The sequence below is a fragment of the Dermacentor andersoni genome, chromosome 3, assembly GCF_023375885.2.
Source record: "Dermacentor andersoni chromosome 3, qqDerAnde1_hic_scaffold, whole genome shotgun sequence".
In the NCBI taxonomy this organism is placed as follows: Eukaryota; Metazoa; Arthropoda; class Arachnida; order Ixodida; family Ixodidae; genus Dermacentor; species Dermacentor andersoni.
Window position 1 is genome coordinate 60,429,199 of NC_092816.1, and position 18,517 is coordinate 60,447,715.

The window sequence follows — 18,517 nt, forward strand, 5'->3', positions numbered from 1 at the left end:
AATCAGGTCGTGAACGTAAGGCTGCGGAGAGGAAGCAGTGGGATTGATTGCGCTGGCCGCATGGGTCTGACAAGGGGGGTAAGCGAGAAGTTGACTACAATAAACCAGACCTAGTAACAAAGTGTTGTGGTGAAGTGCTTGCATGTAGCAGCACTTGCATTCCCTTCCGCAGCTGCAGTGTTCAACAACGTGAAATTAACTCACTTTCTTTATGCCTGTCGTAATACTCGCAACAGAAAACAAGACTTCAATCATTGTGTGTGTGTTACGGCCATAGTAAAAAAAAAATAATTCCAGGTTAAAAAGTGCCCCGGTATGGAAAAGCTAGTGGCTACAGTAGAGGACAGGCTTTCGACTACGTAAGGCTACTTTCTGCTCCAGTGAAACAAAAAACTAACAAAAAAGGAGCCAGGCCTCTTTGCAAAACATACAAACTGGACCTTTTGCAAAACTGTGTCAGCAAAACAGCAAGACAACAGTTTCGTTAGATTACAAAAAAGAAACATCGTAAAAAATATAATTGCTGCTGCACAATCCAAACGTCTTCCATTAAGGTCCAATTTTTCACTCTTCTTAAGCAGTTTTACATAATGGCAGAACTGGCTCATCATGGGCTAGTTTTGCATCGTGGGCAGGAAAGGGACGTGGTTGCAGCAGGCCAGAGGCAAAAGAAAAAGAAGTCGCACGTAGCCTTGTCTGTTTGTGCATGTGTGTGGTTTGCTCGCTCGGCCGAGTCTTACAACAGCTCCTTGAATACCGCCCGAGCAGAACAAGGCAGTGCGTCGCCATCCGCTCGCCACACTTCGTCCCGTTGCACGGCACCTCTACCTCTCTCTCTCTCTCTCCGAAGCATCACAGTCTCTCTCTTGCACACGCTTTCCTCTCCCGATTTGCTGATGCATGTAATTCATGGGTGCAGGTGAAAAACATTGTCTGCGTGATGACTGCCGACACCGCAGGGTCGCTGCTACGTGTACGCGCACGCGCCCTCATCGACTGCAGCAGCCCAGCGACTGACGAGGTGACAGCGGCAGCTGGACTTTCTCTCTCTTTCGGCGCTTCTCTGACAGCCGCGGCGGCGTCTGTCGGCAAATGTCGCTGCGCGTTGCCTGCAGTCATTAGCTGTCCTGCTTGGCCTGACGGTTCCGTAGTGCCTGGGCGAGGTCATTTCTGAGTGCGTCCTGCTGCTTCCGGTCCTGCAGCGGCTGCAAGGAGCGCAGCCCGTTGACAATGTCCTTCGTCTTGCCGAAGTAGATCTCATTCAGCGTCGTCCTGATCTTGTTCTCCATGTCCTGCAAAAGCAAGAAACCATCAACTTCCAAATCTGCTAGTTATATCCTACCCCATGTTTCTGTGCAAGAATGCCACCACAAGTTACAAAGCTGTTGTGGGCTTCTCTCCGACTCGAAAACGCAACCAATATCAGCTGCAGGTCGAAAAGAAGGGCACACCACAATCTTAGATTCTGATCGTCATTGTATGCTGGCCAAGTGTGCTAACCATGAGACCTTGTCACCGAGATAACTGGTGCAACTCCAAATCTGGATCTTCGTTATGCCAGTGCTTCATCAAATGTAACAATTGCTACAACCACACATCTCCTTGCAATAGAGTATAATCAAGAAGAATGAGAAGCTTGCTGCACTGAAAAATATGAAAAGGAGGAGGAGGAGGATAAACGTCTGGCACAGTGCGCTGTTTAATAGTGCAGAGTAGGGTATAACCCCGGGTCGACGCTTGGCCAGCGTCACGACTCGTTAAATAGTCGTTTGCCGGCACTTTATTAAAGTTATTCCTATCCTATCCTAGTAATTCTCAATGCACAAAGGCAAGATTGAGGAAAAAACGACTTCATTGTGAGAGCTGCACCGCTATCAATAGCAACTGCTAGATTTTTTTTTCCATGGCACTTGGTGGTGAAAAACCCACTTTGAAAATCTATGGGTAAGAGATAAAACCTACCTCAACCATCTTTCCGATGTTGGCAATGTGAGGAACTGCTTCGCTAACAGGACTGTCTTGCTCCATCTGCAAAATACACGAAGTGGATGGCAGAAAAGGGTTATGTGTTTACGACAGCCAATACAGTACACTTCTGTTAAATTGACCATAGGTGTCACATTAAATGCTATTAACGACTACGAAGCATACTACTTGAGTTTGAGTTTGTTTCCCACAAGTAGAGCATGTACAAGGTGTGGTAAGGAAGACGGGATAAAAGCTAGGTCAAAGGCAGCTTGACTGGCTCAGTCTCCCCACACAACATGGCAGCAAGAACGACAGTTAGGAAGCACGGTACGTACCCTATTTACTCGATTCTAACGCGCCCTCGATTGTAACGCACACCTGTTTTCCGTGACTAAAAAATAAATAGAAATAATTAAATAAAAAACTGCCCTCGATTGTAATGCACAACCGCTTGCCATGACCTAAAAAAAAAAGAAAGTCATTTACAGTGCTATACACCTCATTCTTTGATGCAGAAATAAAACTTTCTTCTCATTTGGAAAAGCAAAGATTTGCTCCCAATACGCTAAAGTTGGGATAAACAGAAAAAGTCGCAGTTTCACATGAAAGGCAAAGCATTGATTGCGATAGCAAATTAGCAGAAAGCTATACGAAGAGTAAGGATAGTAGTTTTATCGGCCGTGTAAACTTTCAAACATTCCCTTACTAACTAAATTAACACGCACGGCGTCACACAGGCACAAGCAAACATGAATGCATCTCACTCAATGACCACAGAAACTCTTAATCAAAACGCTGGAGTGAGGAAGTGCGGTAGCAGGAGCGAGCGAAATTGACCTTTGTGTGGTCTCTCGCTTCAACACGAACTAAACGACGAGAAAACGGCACGGTGCGCCTAGATGTGCAGACTGTCTCTGTCGCAGATCGCTTTCAATATGGGGGCCGTGACGTACGCAGCAGCTACTGGCGTATAATGCCTCTCCCGTTTGCACCAGTCCCGCATGCAAGTTTCGGGAACTCCAAACGCCCGTGATGCAGCCCGATTTCCGTCCGTCTCCACACAAATGATCACACTTTCCTTTTAATTGCGGCAATGCATGTCTTCGCAGTCAGCACTTCCATGCTGATAGAACAAATGCGGAAAATGAAAAGAAGGACGGTGTGCTACTACAGCAACAGCACGTGGAGGAAGCTACGGCAGCTAGGCTCGAAGAGTGTCCGAGGCGGCCATTTTGAAATGCCCATGGTGATATGGCAATGCAGATTTAGGGTCGTAGTTGATTCTAACGTGCGTGCAATTTTCGGACCCCTTTTATCAGGAAAAAAAGTGTGTGTTAGATTCGAGCAAATATGGTATATAAAATGGAAGGAATAACAATGAGCAACAATTTTATATTGGAAAGAATATGCGCAGTGCGGCAAGCAATAAACAGTGAACAATACTTCTGTTTAAATAGAGCCGGACCATACAGTATATGTTGGTGAATAATTTAAAATATCTTTTTTCTTCACAGGAACACGCAGCTGCTCTTCGGTCAGCTCATATTTGTTTAGAGTCCTTGGAAGACTAGTTCGTATGCGGTCGTAGTACGTGCCGATGTTTATGGTGGAGGGTAGAACGAGATGACATAGTGAACTGCAAGTTGGCAACAGCCCATAATGTTTTTCTATTTTTATTGATTTATGATTTTAGGGACGATAACAACTGATGTTCATAGAGAGCACAAAATTATTCTATTTTAAGTAAGTGACAACATTCAAACATTCAAATGTATTACGAGTTTCCATGTTGTTTTACTGTAACAATAGAGGAGTGCGTACATTGAGAGCTGGGTTCAATCTTGGGCATCGCTTTGATGGAAATCGCGCTGACACGTGTGAAAGCTGGCAGCGAGAATCACTCGGCAATGTGTGCAGCAGCAACAAATTTTTTTTGCTCGAGTTGCTGCACGTAAAATAGCCTTATGAGACCACTGGTTATCTGCCCTATGCATTATGTGGTCTGCCCAGCTCCATTTCCCCCCCTTATATATGTCGACTAGAATGCTACCCCTGCTTGCTCTCTAATGCACACCGCTATATTCCTGCCTCCTAACCCTTTGAGGGCCAAGTTTTTTCACCAAATGCGACCTGACATGGTGAATTTTCTTTACTGCAGATTTAAAACCTTCAGACTGACCTATTTAATGATTCGGCACTTATTTAGGTAGTAGTATGCACAGAAGAAGTCGCCGCTAGACTCGCCGCAGAGCAACCAGTGCACACCGCACGCCCATAGCATAATTGAACCGTGTATGTTAGCGCACTCAAGAAAACTCTGTTGTGTGCCCGTCAGAAAAAGAAACAGTCACACTTGCAGTAATCTTTCATTCCGTTGCCAATGAGAGACAATCAGCTTTTGTGAGCAGAGTCTTGAAAAGAAACTGCAGGCATGGCGGCATAGTTTGTCTATACCAGTGCTCACCTGTGAACAGATGTAATCGCACCCTTGTGAGCAACAACAAGCGAACATCTAGTGATGACCCTTTGAGAGATTAGAAACCAAATAGACATCAGTTCCTGGTTCCTTGTCCAGGGATGAGCCCAGGAGCAATGCTATGCCAGGGTGGTCGCTCTAACAAAGGGTTTTCCCTTTTACCTTCATTCGTGCTACCTTCGGGTGGATCAGAATTATGTTTTTTTCAAGTGACTACCTCCACCTCTTCCCGAAGAACTAATTTGTTGTACATTAAGATATTGGTGAAAAGAAAATTTTAAAATTTGCAAATTTGTCTAAGTCAAGCAAAGAGACTCCTGCCAGTCTTGGAGGCCTGTCGATGGCTTGCTGTGAATCAGCATGCGAGCAACAATAAATTACAAGCACAAGCTTTGCACGGTTGTCAACAACCCGACCATGCGATCAGGGTGAGCACACGGAATCGCCATGTAGGTTTGCCGACTGCAGGCAAGCCAAGTCACATGGTCATCTGCAATGTGGCATTTCAAATTTTTCTTGCTGAGTACAGTCGAATCTCTGCATAATGAATACCGATTCGACAAAATTTCTGGCATGATTTTTTAAAAATTCCCTATCAGTTTCCGATACAGCTTAATATACATCAAAATTACATCCACAACACTTCATCACAGGTGATTTTTCTCTTTAATGAAGTTCTCAAGGGGCAAGCCTGGACACCACCAGTTTCGAAAGAGAAAAAAACAAAACAAATGTTAATAGGGAGTTTAAGGAATAGCATTCCCAAGAAGCCTTGCATATGCAAAGCCCCACACTCCACTTGTGCTCTTTCGTACTCCTTTTGCATTCTTTTGAACACCTGGTGTGCTCTTTTGCACACTTTGTCTGTTCCTTTGCACGCCCGAATGATAAGGTCCCCAACTTTGAGTCTCCTACAGTCAAACGTCGACATATCGAACATGGATATATCGAATTACAGCATATATCGAACACTTTCTATATCACCTGGAAAGTTGCATGCATTTTAATTTTTTTTTATGTCGAAGTGGGTCAGACGTAAAATGGATATATTGAACACCGCCACCCCAGACCATGTGCTCTGTTGACAGGCGGCGAGCTTTCCCACAACACCCTTGAAGATAGCGGTGGTGCGATGGGTGTTGCCAACTGCTGCGCACTATAACTGTACACATCAATTGCGCCGAGGGTGCCATTTGAACGTAGCGCCTTACGCATGCGGCGGCTTGGTTAGTTCGAGAATGTCAACGACACATTGCTTTGTGGCACCGACTCCTCCTCGACGCCACGCTCTGCGCCTGCCATGCCTCGCAAGGACTAGCGGTTTGCATCCACAAACACGCGCAACAGCGCACACTCACTGGGCTCACTTATAGACGTCTTGGCAGATGCCACTTCATTAACACTTTGTTATTGACAGTGTTTGAAAATGCTTAGATTGACATATGCGGAGATCGCAGCAGAAGTAGCGGCTAAACGAAGATGCTGCCGAGGTTGATCCCGAGAGCGCTTCAACTACGGCTTCAACTTCAACTACGGCTGTAGCTGCTTTGGCCCTTCTATGCCGTTACTGTGGCGCAAAAGGGGGCACTGGCCTATCACTTGTGGGTCGTTTAGATTATGTTGAGGTTTACCGTCATATATATTATTCACCATCAATCTTTACTCCTAAGCCTTCCCAGTTTAATAGGTTGAATACTTCTTCCAAGCACGCAGTGAATAGCATTGGAGAGATTGTGTCTCCCTACCTGACCCCTTTCTTTATAGGTATGTTCCTGCATTTCTTGTGTAGAATTAAGGTAGGTGTGGAACCTCTGTAGATATATTCCAAGGTATTTATGTAAGCGGTCTGTACTCATTGATTACATAATGCCTCTATGACTGCTGTTATCTCTAATGAATCAAATGCTTTTTTGTAATCTATGAAAGCCATATAGAGAGGTTTATTGTACTCTGCAAATTTCTCGATAACCTGATTAATGACATGGATGTGGTCCATTGAAGAGTACTGTATCCCTTCCTGAAGCCAGCTTGTTCCCTTGGTTGACTGAAGTCCAGTGTTGCCCTTATTCTATTCGAGATTATTTTGGTAAATATTTTATAAATACTGGGAGTAAGATATATGGGCCTACAATTCTTCAATTCTTTAATGTCTCCCTTTTTTGTGGATTAGTATAATGTTTGCATTCTTCCAGTTTTCTGGGACCCTTGCAGTCGATAGACACTTCACATAAAAAGCCGCCAATTTTCCAAGCATTATGTCTCCTCCATCTTTGATTAAGTAGACTGTTATTCCATCTTCTCCTGCCGCTCTTCCTCGTTTCATGTCTTGCAAGGCCCTTCTGACCTCAGCACTAGTTATAGGAGTTTCTGTATCCTGTTCATTAGTGTTTCTAATTGAGGTATCCTGACTCCTCTGGGTACTGTACAAGTCAGTATAGAATCCTTCCGCTGCTTTTACTATATCTTCGAGATTGCTGATATTACCCTGCTTTCTTTCAGTGCATACATCTTGGTTTGTCCTATGCCAAGTTTCCTTCTCACTGTTTTCAGGCTGCGTCAATCTTTTACGGCTTCTTCAGTCTTTCTGACATTATAGTTTCGAATACCACTTATTTTCGCTTTGCTGATCAGTTTTGACAGTTCCGCAAATTCTATCTTATCTCTTGAGTTGGATACTTTCATTTTTTGTTGTTTCTTTATTAAGTCCTTTGTTACTTAGGAGAGCTTGCCTACTGGTTGCCTTGGTGCCTTGCTGCCTCTGAAAGCCAGCCTAGCTATGGTTTCATTCACTACCTAAGTAAAAACTTTGTGCGAGCTTTAAGCGAGTATTTATTGCGCCACGATTGAGGTGCAATCGGGGATTTTTGTTTGGAGCGTGCATTCAGTTGCACCGCGCGCGATTAGCCTAGGTCGCGCTGACTTCGCCCGGCGGATGAAGTCGGCGTGGCCTAGGGCAATAGCGCGCGGCGCAACCGAATGCACGCTCCAAACAACGATCCTCGATCGCACCTTTGGTTCATTGACTGATTTGCAGAAGTTTTTCATGTGTTTTTAGGTGATTTTATATATCGAATTCTGGCTATGTAGAACTATTTCTCGATGTTTGATATATTGAGGTTTGACTGTATTTCTAAACCTCCTCAATACTCCAGAGCTACTCTTCGCTCGAGAGCTCATTACTATGCGGGGGCTCGACAGTAGTGGAACTGACAGTCACACTGGCAGACAGGAATCCAGGCAAATGTTCATACCGAGAGTGCTCATTCATACTAAGTACTGAGTACTCCTTCACACCAGTAACCTGCTGTTCCCAGTACCGTACCTGTCTTGTGAGACTTCCCCCAAGATTCATGGTTCCCGAACCAGGTTTTTTCGTCTGCAGCCAAAGCATGGCCGTCGACGTCAGCTTGTAGTGTGCATTTCGGCCACTTGACTTTTCCTGAAAGAGGGTGGCAGATGTTGGCGCTCACTTTCACAAAAAAAGAAAAAAAAAAGGTGCTTGCAGCATTTCATTCACAAGCTAATATAAACAAAACATAATACCTTAGTTAAATGACAACTAAATCAAACTAGACACACATATCACTTTCTCAGTCAGTGTTTAATCTCCCCACTCAATGAAGAATAGTCACTTAGCACAGAAAATAACTTAAAGGCTGAAGTAACTTTTCCTCAATTTATACTACGCACAAATTTGATGATGGCTATTTTCCACTGCCACCGTGCAGGGACATTCTTTTACAAAGAGTTTCAGTAGAAACCATTGATAATGATTGTTAATGACAGCATTAGCTTCTTTAAAATCCATTGCAATATTGTTCAGCAGCATTTTACATAGATCACATAAACTTCTAAAGGATGAAGCAAGGACAAGTGCACAATTCATCCAGCAAGAGAGTTCTGTAGCACACAGTGACTCCACCACATGGCCCATGTGACCATGGATTACTGTGCCCAGTAATGCGATTACTGGTCCAGTTTTGATTGCACCGTTTTAAGGATTGGCCCAGTTTGCTTCACACTGTCTAAGAGATCAGTCCACTTTGCTTGGTGAGAAATTGAGTAAGCGGGCATGATAAACCACAACCAATGCCTCCTTTACTAGATGCCAGCCGCGTTGTCCGTAAACTCGGTTCCTGGCCCTCTCCCTTTTCTCTCCTCCGTGAAAAGGCAACGAGCGCCGCTTGTGGCGGACGTCTGCAACCTAGATCACGTGCTGCGGCCTTTGAGATTACCATGGCGTCTGTTGTCATCTCGGAGGCCCGCGATAACGCTCGCTAACAGACGCCCGCGCATATAAAGCGCCGGCGGAGCATTCAGCCGCCGGCGCAACGAGGCAACGAGCGCAACCTCACGGAATTTATGCTGAACTAACTTCAACTAACGGAACCGCCGCCGCAATGGGAAAGCGAGCAACGCGGCTGGCATCTAGTAAAGGAGGCATTGCCACAACATGGAAGGCAAAGAATGCTTCAATTAAGTAAAGGAATTATGCACTTTAAGGCGTACATTTGTTGGACTGACGATATTTAGGTCCAGATGTTGTTTCACTACATAATTTCGTAAAGAACAGAGCCGGTCACCGGCACATTCATAGGAATAGTACAGATGACTATATAAGTTTATTTGTTATGTACCACATCCAGAGTCTTCTCATTTGCAGTCGAATACCAATAAACCCCCTATTGATCGAAGTATCTCATCCGAAAGAAGCTAATGTTCAACAAATGCAGGTGTAACCAGGTTAACTATTATTTAATATCCAAATGACATGCAAGTGTCTGAAGTGAGGCTGCTGATACTGATTTGTAGAGTAACATGGCTGCAAGCCAAATGATGAGCATTAAAGAACACCGCAGCAGGGGGAAGACAAAGTTCAGTAGAGTAATGAGAAGAAGTGAGAAAATTTTCCACGAGAAGGCTACAATGGTTGATCCAAGTGGTGAGAAAAAAATGACGTCAGCCTCAATAGGGGCAACAAAACAATATTTAAGATTTTAACACTAAGAACTTAAGATTATGAATGATTATTCAGGCAAATGAAAGAAGCAATCATAAATATCAATCACAAAGAGGCATGATCCCATTAAATGACTGCCAAGTAAAAGAAAAGGCCTTTTCTTCTCTAAACAATAAATGAATGGCACCCTGTTGGTCATTGACACAGCCTGTTTGTAGAGGAGCTCCTCTGGAAATTCAGAAGTTTCATTGCCACCCTTCCTTCCTATTTAATGTGCAATGTTCACTGGCACATTAAACCTTGTCTCACGGTTAACGTCACCCATGCAGAAGTGTGATCGACCATTCTAGCTTGGCATTTCCATAGATTGAGAAGAATCCTTTTACAGCATACTCAGGCGACAGGTCAGAGACCAGGTGTGGACTGGTCCAACCAGTCACATGATTAGCGTAGTCGCATGATAGACATGTGGCCCAGCTTGCAAACACATCCACATGGCAGGTAAAAAGAGCTAACTACAAGGCGGACTCAGTGTGATGTAAAGATAGATTCAAGTGCAAAGAAAGACGGTGGCCTCTCTGAACAATGAAAATGTTCATTTGTCTGCTGGAAGAGACCTCGGCTAGTGACGCAGAGACTGTAAAGATCGGCAGTCTATTAAAAGAAGAAAACAAAAAGGGTGTCGATATGTTTTGCTTGTGCAGTCTGTTGACCTGCAGCACTGCTGCAAATTCCACCAACCAAAAAAAAGAGGACACGCGCCACCTCGTCCATGACCCAATGTACCAATGTCATTACTAGAATGATGAATACACACTGCCCACATACAACCCTTCAAACTTATCAGAGGTAAATTCTCACAGCTTAATTGGCACATTTAACTTTAAAACCAGGAACTGCTCTTCATGTTTGTCTGTGTGGCATAAACAAATACATTAGAATTCAGGAGTCAATGCCATTCTTTTCTGCATCATCGTCACTTTCTTGAGCTGCTCTATGGTTGCTCGAAATTGCCCATAACCTTAAGCTGGTCAGCAAAACGCAACAAAAGCTTGGCAGGTTCAACAATGACAGGTGCACGCACGCGGTAAGGGTGCAGAATAGAAATGACGGAAAGCTGGGCCGGGAGGAGCAAAGGATGGTGGCTGACCTGCACTTCGACGACATGGATGGAGTCCCAACTGCCCATAATCTTCTTGGAGCCGTCGCCACCCTTTTTGATAAGCACCACGCCCGCAAAGCCGTGGTCCAGGTCCCAGAGGTAGACGGAGGAGACGCCGCCCTCGAAGTACATCTCTCGGTACTGGTCAAAGGCATTGTTGGCGTCCACTTCCAGCTTGCGCAGCCGCTCCGAGGGCAACGCGCCGTCCTCCAAAGGGGGTTCATAGTTGTTGCTCCATGGGGACCTGCAAACGATTTGCAAAAGGTTTTCCACATTAACAGTGAGCTCTCCTTATTGGATTAATTTCCCCTATCCCTATTATTGGAGAATCTCCCCTATCCTCTTTCCCCACCATTACCACCACCACCAACACATGGAAAAGTGCCAAGAATCGGAATGTCAGGAGTGACAAAAAACAAAACAAAAATAACAGGCAAGACATAGGGGTCAAGGAAGCGATATTCAAACTAATTTCAATACATTAGACTCCCATTAAGGCAAACTCAGTTAAGCCAAATTTTCGAATATGAGGAGCAATGTGTGGCCATTTCATGTGTGGCATTTCCGTAGACAACGCATCGCCAAACACGAACCGCGAATCTGGCCAAATAGAAATTCCACGGCTGCCATTGATGCCAGCTGCTCAGCTCAGCGAGCAGCCCTGATCACTAGACTTCGAGGAGGAGACTCTGCTAGCTACACCAGCAAATGGTGTTTCCGCGGACATAAACAACCACATCAGCATCGGCGATGTCATGGAAACTGACAAGATGACAAGCTTCAAGCTTTCAGACTTCCCAGGCAAACACTGAGTCAAAATAACATAGCTGAAAGAAGCTGGGAAAAAAAAAGGATATTTTCAGACCACTGGAAATCACTGCGTGGCTCACAGAAAAAAAAAATTTTGCCACAAAGTGTTGAGTATTGACAATGACAGCCAGCCACACACGTTAATTACAAACGTATCCAACATCATTTTTTTTTTTACCATGCACATGCAGTCTTATTAGGTAATACTGAACAGGAAACTTATAATTGTAGCCCATGAGGCACCTAGGCCCGTGTAACGTAAAGCTATTCCAATCGGCTTTTATTAAAAATCCCTCCGTGATAGGTCAAAATTGCTCGAGCTGTGCCCATATGGGTGTGGTGGCCACCCATATGGGCTGGACCCAAACTATTCTGACCTATCAGGGAGGGCAAATGGTCGATTTGGAATACAACCAGATTGAAATAGTTTTACGCTATAGGGCCCGTAATCACTAAATCACAGTCCTGCCATGAATTTTTTAAGAATTTAATGTTACAGTAAACCCTTAACATGAACTCTGATACATATATTCAAATATCGGTCAAGTCAAAATTTTTTCCTCCTGCAGTGTGAAGTCCACGTGTTTCACACCCCTTATCTCGAAATGTTTCTGTACCAAACTCCGAACATTTCGAAATCTCGACTGTGAAGATAATAGGAAAAGGTCACCTACCCATCGGTTTTCATACTTTGTGTGCAGCTGCTTTGTCACTCTGTGGTCACAGCAACTTACGATTAATCGCATCAACAAACCTTGGCACGCGCTTTGTGGTTGTGCCAGGTTGCGCGATCTCTTGCAGGAGAGGCCGTGACCTCACTCCCGGCAAAGCACGCCTCCACACTTTGTGCCGCACCAACCAAGGTCATGTCAGAGAGCAACCAGCACCTTTAACAACTGTTGCTAAAGGTGCTGGAGATAAACAAGGATATGACTTGCGACTTCCACAAAACTTCACAGGCATCTGAGATATTTTGGGCCTTTTTCCATACCAGTACCTTTCACCCCGCTGCGCGAAGGTTGCCCTAGCAATGGGGTAATGCCGCTAACACTAGCTTTTTACCCAGCAGTAGCGTGCTATCACGCTGACGCTAAGCTTGTTAGCTGAGCCAGGCGCCATGCCAGGTCGCGCATATCTTTAACCCTTATTTCTGCCTATCACTGCTCACGCTCACTTGCTTGGCTGCTTGCTGCCACTTGTCTGCAGTCTCGCGCAGCAACAGTGAGCTGCAAGCCAAGTCTGTTTTTCAAGCTAACACGAGTTGACAACACCTGCCATAATTGAAACCAACACGAGTTCGGATAACTCTGGATTAACGTTACTTCAATGCATCTTAATTGAACCTTAAAGGAAAATAGCAACAGAATTTTGGACTGTGTAGTTCCACATACTGTAGGCATAGAACAGCTAGCGTGCAAAATTTCGCAACTGAGATGAGAGTGGACACATCACGGAAAACTCGCAAAAATAGACTGAAACTGCAAGAAATGCCATGGCAAAAGTGATGAATGACCGAGAATGTGTGGCTCCTCAGCATAACCTCCGAAACTGAGCCTCGGCCACGGGGCGCCAAGAAATCTCGGAGGCAATGTGCTAGAACCTACAACATATCCGCTAATCACCAGGGTCAGCTGTCTGCTTAGGCACTGTTTAAAGGCTGTTAATAAACAGAAAGTTATACAATTACCAGCCGTGAAGCTTTGCCAAGATTGCTTCAAGAGTATTTGCAAAACATTCCGCAAAGGTGAAATTTCATTGAAGTTGATGTAAGAGTTCGACCTGCCATGATGGCTGAGCAGGCATGGCATTCTGCTGCCAATTATAAAATTGCAGGTTAAAATCCTGGCCACGGCAGCTGCATTCAGATGGAAGCAATGGAATTTGAAAATGCTCATGGACTGACATTTAGGCACGTTTTTAAAAAACAAGCACACTGCTGTAAATATGTAATCATGGACAACTGAAATACAAGCAAGGACTAACTACAATGCAACCTTTCATTTCTGCTTTCGGCAATATGTTTAACATCAGTACAATATTGGTTTGTACACTTTGGCATCTGGAGAAAGTCTTTGGCAACCAGAGAACCAGTGGGGTAAGCCCATTCTCTGGAGTTATTACCTGCGAAAGGTGTTCTACTCTGTAGTAATTCCTTGTCCGCATCTCATTTGCCCACGACTGAACATGCAATAACTAAGTAAATACAAAGATAAATTAATTACCTGTAGGAGTCCCCATCCCTGTTGTAGTCGCAGAGCAGGTAGTCTTTGCCACACTTTTTGTCAGTGGCTATCTTCAGTGGTTGGTCGACAGAGGACAGGAGTTCTTCACAAAGTCCAGGCACCTGATTATAAGAATGATATTGTTACCAACAGCATGTAAAAAAGTTAATATAACTAATATAAGGGGTGCATTCAAACAAGTAAATATTAAAATTAATCTCTGGGGTTTTACAAGCCAAAACCACGATATGATTCAGAGGCACACCATAGTGAGAGACTGAGAATTAATTTTTATCACCGGCTTTTTAACGGCACATAACGCACGGTACACAGGTGTGACTACATTTCACCTCGATCGAAACGTGGCTGCCACGGCAGGGATTTGAACCTGCATCCTTGAGCTTGGCAGCTCAACGCCAACGTGACTATGCCATTACAGCGGGTTCAAGCAAACATTAAACACCAATAAAACTCTTCCTATATGTCCAGACGTATAGCGTATAGCATAGAGAAACTAAAAAATTCATGGAACCTACGTTATGAATTCATGCTCACAAAAGGAGAAAAAGGAAAATTAGGCGCAAATACAAATTTGCTCCTTTTCTTTTTTTTTTCATTCCAGTTAGTCATTTCTACGATCAAACATTCTCGTTTTCTTAACATTACGAGTTAATGTTACAAGCAAATTTGAATTATGCGAGCAGGCATTCAAAAGAAAGAGAAGGAAATGCACTGTCACAAGCACAAAAATAAACTTATTCGTAATGCACTTTTTTTTTTTTTAATACTGGAGCTGCCTGCAGTGGAATTTGAAACCTAGAAACAAAACATACATCAATATGAAAAATGAGGACAAGGGACAGTACTGACTTCCAAGCGAGTATTTCTAGCAGAGACATATGCTGCATTCACTAGTACAATAACAATAAAGAGCAGCCTAAAAATAATAGCAACCAAAGCCATCCCTCACATGAGAAGTTCTCTGAGGCATGACAGTTTATCAGGTGCTCCTACTCTTTACCGGAGAGTCAGGTAGAATGTTCGAAAAGGGGTAAAAGCAATTAAGGTCAGTGACCAGGCATTGTAAACAAGGAAACCGTATAGATGACAAAATATAAAGTAACCGTTTTGCTTGGTCAGTTGCCTTCATTTTTTTTCCCCTCGGAAAGCACTATTATGTGGAGGCCCAACATATTTGTTCTCAATATACACCACCTCTTCTACTTCATTACGCATTTACTCATGTAGGGCTTGTCCTCACCTGTTGCTTGCACCTTCCATTCTTGAGCTCAAAATATTGCAGAGTAAAAGAAAGTTTCACCCAGGTGCACTCACATTAATATGTCTGCCAGGGCAGGCTAAATTCAGCCTTAATCAGGTAATTATGGTATTTCCCTCATTGTCTGCTCCCGTAGTCTCAGTAGCAATCCAAGCTGTTGCTAATGCCAACGAACAAAAGCACTGAAAAGGGGATGATCGTTCACTGACTAACCAAACTTCATATACCACTTATACTACTATTGCTAGTGTTCCCTCTTTTTAGTATATATTGTATCTTCCATTCTACTGGCAATGGCTTTCAAGAGAAATAAAGTTGAAGTCAGCACTGTCTCTGTCCATCACAGTTCTTGAGTACATTTTGCACGCTCAACTAGCCTGCGGCTTCGATGTGCCTAGGGAATATTTGCGCAAATCACGACTTATCAGAAATACGGGCATTGAAAGGCATGTGCAGTAATCTACATGCATGGCAGGTAAGTGTGGCTAACACAGAGATAATCACACCTAGAAGATAAATGACACTTCATTGCCCAATAATTTTCTATCAACCCTATAACATTATTGTCACCGTGTGTAACCCAGTCTTTTTCTTTTTTTCATTGCGCCCAAAATCGGCTTTGTGATAGATTAGATGTAAAGTCGGGAAATTGCTACAGTCTTGCAAAAGGTATCAAATATTTTGTTTTCAAGCGGCATTGAGTACCATTGAGTGTCATCGAATGTGAAGGCATTTTATCTAGTGTTGTAAAACACGAGTTACTATGCTTCAGACAAAATGATCGCAATGCATAAGAAACTGGACAATGGGCATGTATTACCAACTGGAATACTTGTTACTCTGTCCCTCTCTCTCTATCACACAGGCACGGAGGACTTAATGACATAGCTCCGTTATACACTTTTGATTAAATCGATAATATATATATATATATATTTTAGGTTTTGCCAGAAACGAGATTCCACGACTGAAGTTCAGAGCCAATATTACAAATATTTATTTATATGACAAACGTCTGTTCACGCAAGGCAGTGAAAAAGACGATCAAACGGAAAAGGCGAAATTAATACAGTAGCTTGGCGACAGCTAGGGTCGAACATGTCTCTGCACGTCGCATAGAGAGGCGTCTGACACCACGAAAAACGGTTTGAAACGAACGACAATACATAAAATCGGCGACTTACCAGGTCTATTAAGTCGCTCAGGTTTTTCTCTATCTTCTGAGGCGGCAACCTCCTCATGAGGTCGAGGGCGGAATCTAGCTGTTGATCTGCCGTCTGCAATGACAAACAACACAGGATGTTCCTACGCAAGAGTAAACACAAACAGAAACATTTAACACACGCAAGACTGTCGATTCGCAACAGCGCCGCGGAAGCAGCGGAGCTAGACGTTGAGTGAGCGGTGCGAAAATAATGGTGTGTTTACATTGCAAATGAGACTGGTGAAATCTATGCGCTAACCTCCAGCCTTACACGGCACTCCACAGGTGTAGCACCTCATACTGAGTAAGCAGCGTGCACCTTTTTCGGGCATAATTACCATTCCGCGCACAACAACGACGACTTTTGTGGTCGTCAAGCGCAAATACCAACACAATTTCTCGCACGCTCCGATACCGTTCGTCGACTGGAGAAGTCGAGTCAAAAAGCATCTCGCAAGGCAACCTCCACTTCACGTGCAGGCAATGTCGGTTTCCCAGAGCTTTAAACTCCTACCTCGTGATGCGTGATCCTCGTCAAAAAGGAGAAATTTAGACGTCAAGGCTCGTTGCTTCACCAAACAGCACTTATAACTGTGCCGGCGATACTGACTTAGGCTTAATCCTGGCATCTCCTCCAAATTTAATCGGCTCACACGAGCAATGACTAAGAGCGCAAAGTAAACTCCTCGGTTGCGGACAGGCTGGACAATTTCTCGGACGCGGAACAAAAGGAGGTGTGGAGTAAACTTACCGTCATTGCGAACTTTGCGAGCAGAAAATAATTTGCCAACGCCCTCTGAAAGCAAACGGAAGTGGTAACGCCGTAACACACTCGGATTATTGCTTGCTCGGATCGGCCCAGAGGCCAAGTCCTATGGCCAAGTCTACATACTACGGGAAGTCAACAAGCGGAACGATGATCTAGGAAATTCGCAGCTCGTTCTGAATTTTTAGCAGCTCTCTGTGGATGAAAAAAACTATCCGAGAGCTCCTTGAACATTCAACAGTAGTTGAAAGCTTTTCTGTGACATTTTAGGCGTAGACTTCGCTTACGCACTGCAAATAATGCGTATTTATGAAGCGCTACACAAAACAAATGGCTTTTAAATAAAATTTGGAAACACAGAGGCGTCATCTTTCTCCTGCAATGTCATATTGTTGATTGGTAAATACGACAAAAAAAAAAAACGTTTTCAGACAACGCGACGCAAACGGTCGAAATGGTATCGGGCATGCTGGCCACGGTGGTGAAATTTATCTTTCGCACGCTATGGCGTCTGTGCCGTAAGCATGTTAACTGCGCTGTAAACTACTTATTGTAACATTTACGCTCAATTACCAATAGTCGATATATTTTGTTTATCCGCTGTGCAAAAATCGCGTAGTTTAGCCATAAGAAGCTAATGCTTTGCGTCTAGGGGGAATCTCAATTTTGCCAGTAGTGCGCCTGCTGCCGCTGCGATGAGCCGGAGTTCAAACGATTCAGAAGAAGACGGCGAGATTGATCGTGAAGAAACGCGCTACAACATGGTTTCGAGCAGTGTCGCTTCGCCCACAAAGGACTACGCCGAACAAGCGGATGAAAGGTGAGTGGCTGCGTGCGCGGCTCCAGTGAAAAAGCGTACTAGACGCAAAGTGCTTGACTTGTCAACACGAGCTGCTGGTTGTGGTTGTGAACACGTTACGGCTAAGACATTGTGCGTTGACAGCGTCATCGTTTGCCTGCCGAAATGCTGCAGCTTTGCTTTCCCGCACGATCTAGGGAAGTATTGGGGGTAACTGTCTACTAAGTTCTGTAGCTAGGGGGCATGTTGGTTGAACGTTGTTTTCGTTTTGATAACTCCTACGTACCAACGTTACTCAAAAGCTACCCAGTTGTTCTAGCATTTGTTTGAAGACCAGTGCACTGTTGCATCAGTTTGCGATTGCATAAAGCCACCATGTACGCGAAGATACGTTTCCTTAGGTCTCGCTAAACTGCAGGAACTACGACATCCTTGTAGAATGTCTCGCGTTGGCTCGCCGGATTTGTTTCTTGATACAACGAGAATATATCGAAGGGAATTAAAACTTATTAGTTGCAATAACCAGCAAAGCTCGAAGTACGACTTTCGTAAGCTTCGGGTAAACGTGGAATCACAGCATACATGTTTTCTTATTCCCGCTGTCAACCATGCATTTGCAAAAAAAAAAAGGTATATAAGGCTGCATTCCGCTTAGCTACACTTGTGGCCATCAAAATGTTATACGTTGAATTAAATTCTGTGGTTTTACGTGCCAATATCACGATTTGATTGTGGGTAGATTGTGTGCGAATAGTGATTTTTGAGACTCAATCGAATATCGAATAGTTCTTGAAAAATGAATAGCCGTTATGACAGTTAACGTAGAACAATGTTCACATTCCAGTATAATGTTAGCAAGGTTCTGTCATTA

At 44.0% G+C, this 18,517-nt stretch overlaps 2 protein-coding genes across 7 annotated transcripts in view; one reads left to right on the plus strand and one right to left on the minus strand.

Annotated features, from left to right (window-relative positions):
* Window positions 1-265: 265 nt before the first annotated feature.
* cpb (F-actin-capping protein subunit beta) lies at window positions 266-16,945 on the minus strand. Its single transcript, XM_050195032.2, has 7 exons — window positions 16,833-16,945; window positions 16,062-16,154; window positions 13,599-13,720; window positions 10,555-10,810; window positions 7,767-7,883; window positions 1,963-2,028; window positions 266-1,292 (listed from the first exon to the last, which is right to left on the minus strand). The coding sequence occupies exons 1-7, from the start codon at window positions 16,836-16,838 to the stop codon at window positions 1,119-1,121; spliced, it is 834 nt and encodes a 277-aa protein (XP_050050989.1). The 5' UTR covers window positions 16,839-16,945; the 3' UTR covers window positions 266-1,118.
* Window positions 16,946-17,324: 379 nt separating this feature from the next.
* Pitslre (cyclin dependent kinase 11B pitslre) overlaps window positions 17,325-18,517 on the plus strand; it is a 60,523-nt gene continuing 59,330 nt past the window's right edge. For 4 of the 6 annotated variants that reach the window (XM_050194973.2, XM_050194990.3, XM_050194998.2 and 1 more), the window contains exon 1: window positions 17,325-17,667. In XM_050194973.2, the coding sequence (XP_050050930.1) occupies window positions 17,543-17,667 (125 nt within the window). In that variant the 5' untranslated portion in view covers window positions 17,325-17,542. The remainder of the gene's footprint in view (window positions 17,668-18,517) is intronic. The other 2 variants (XM_050195007.2, XM_050195021.3) reach the window with 1 other exon arrangement.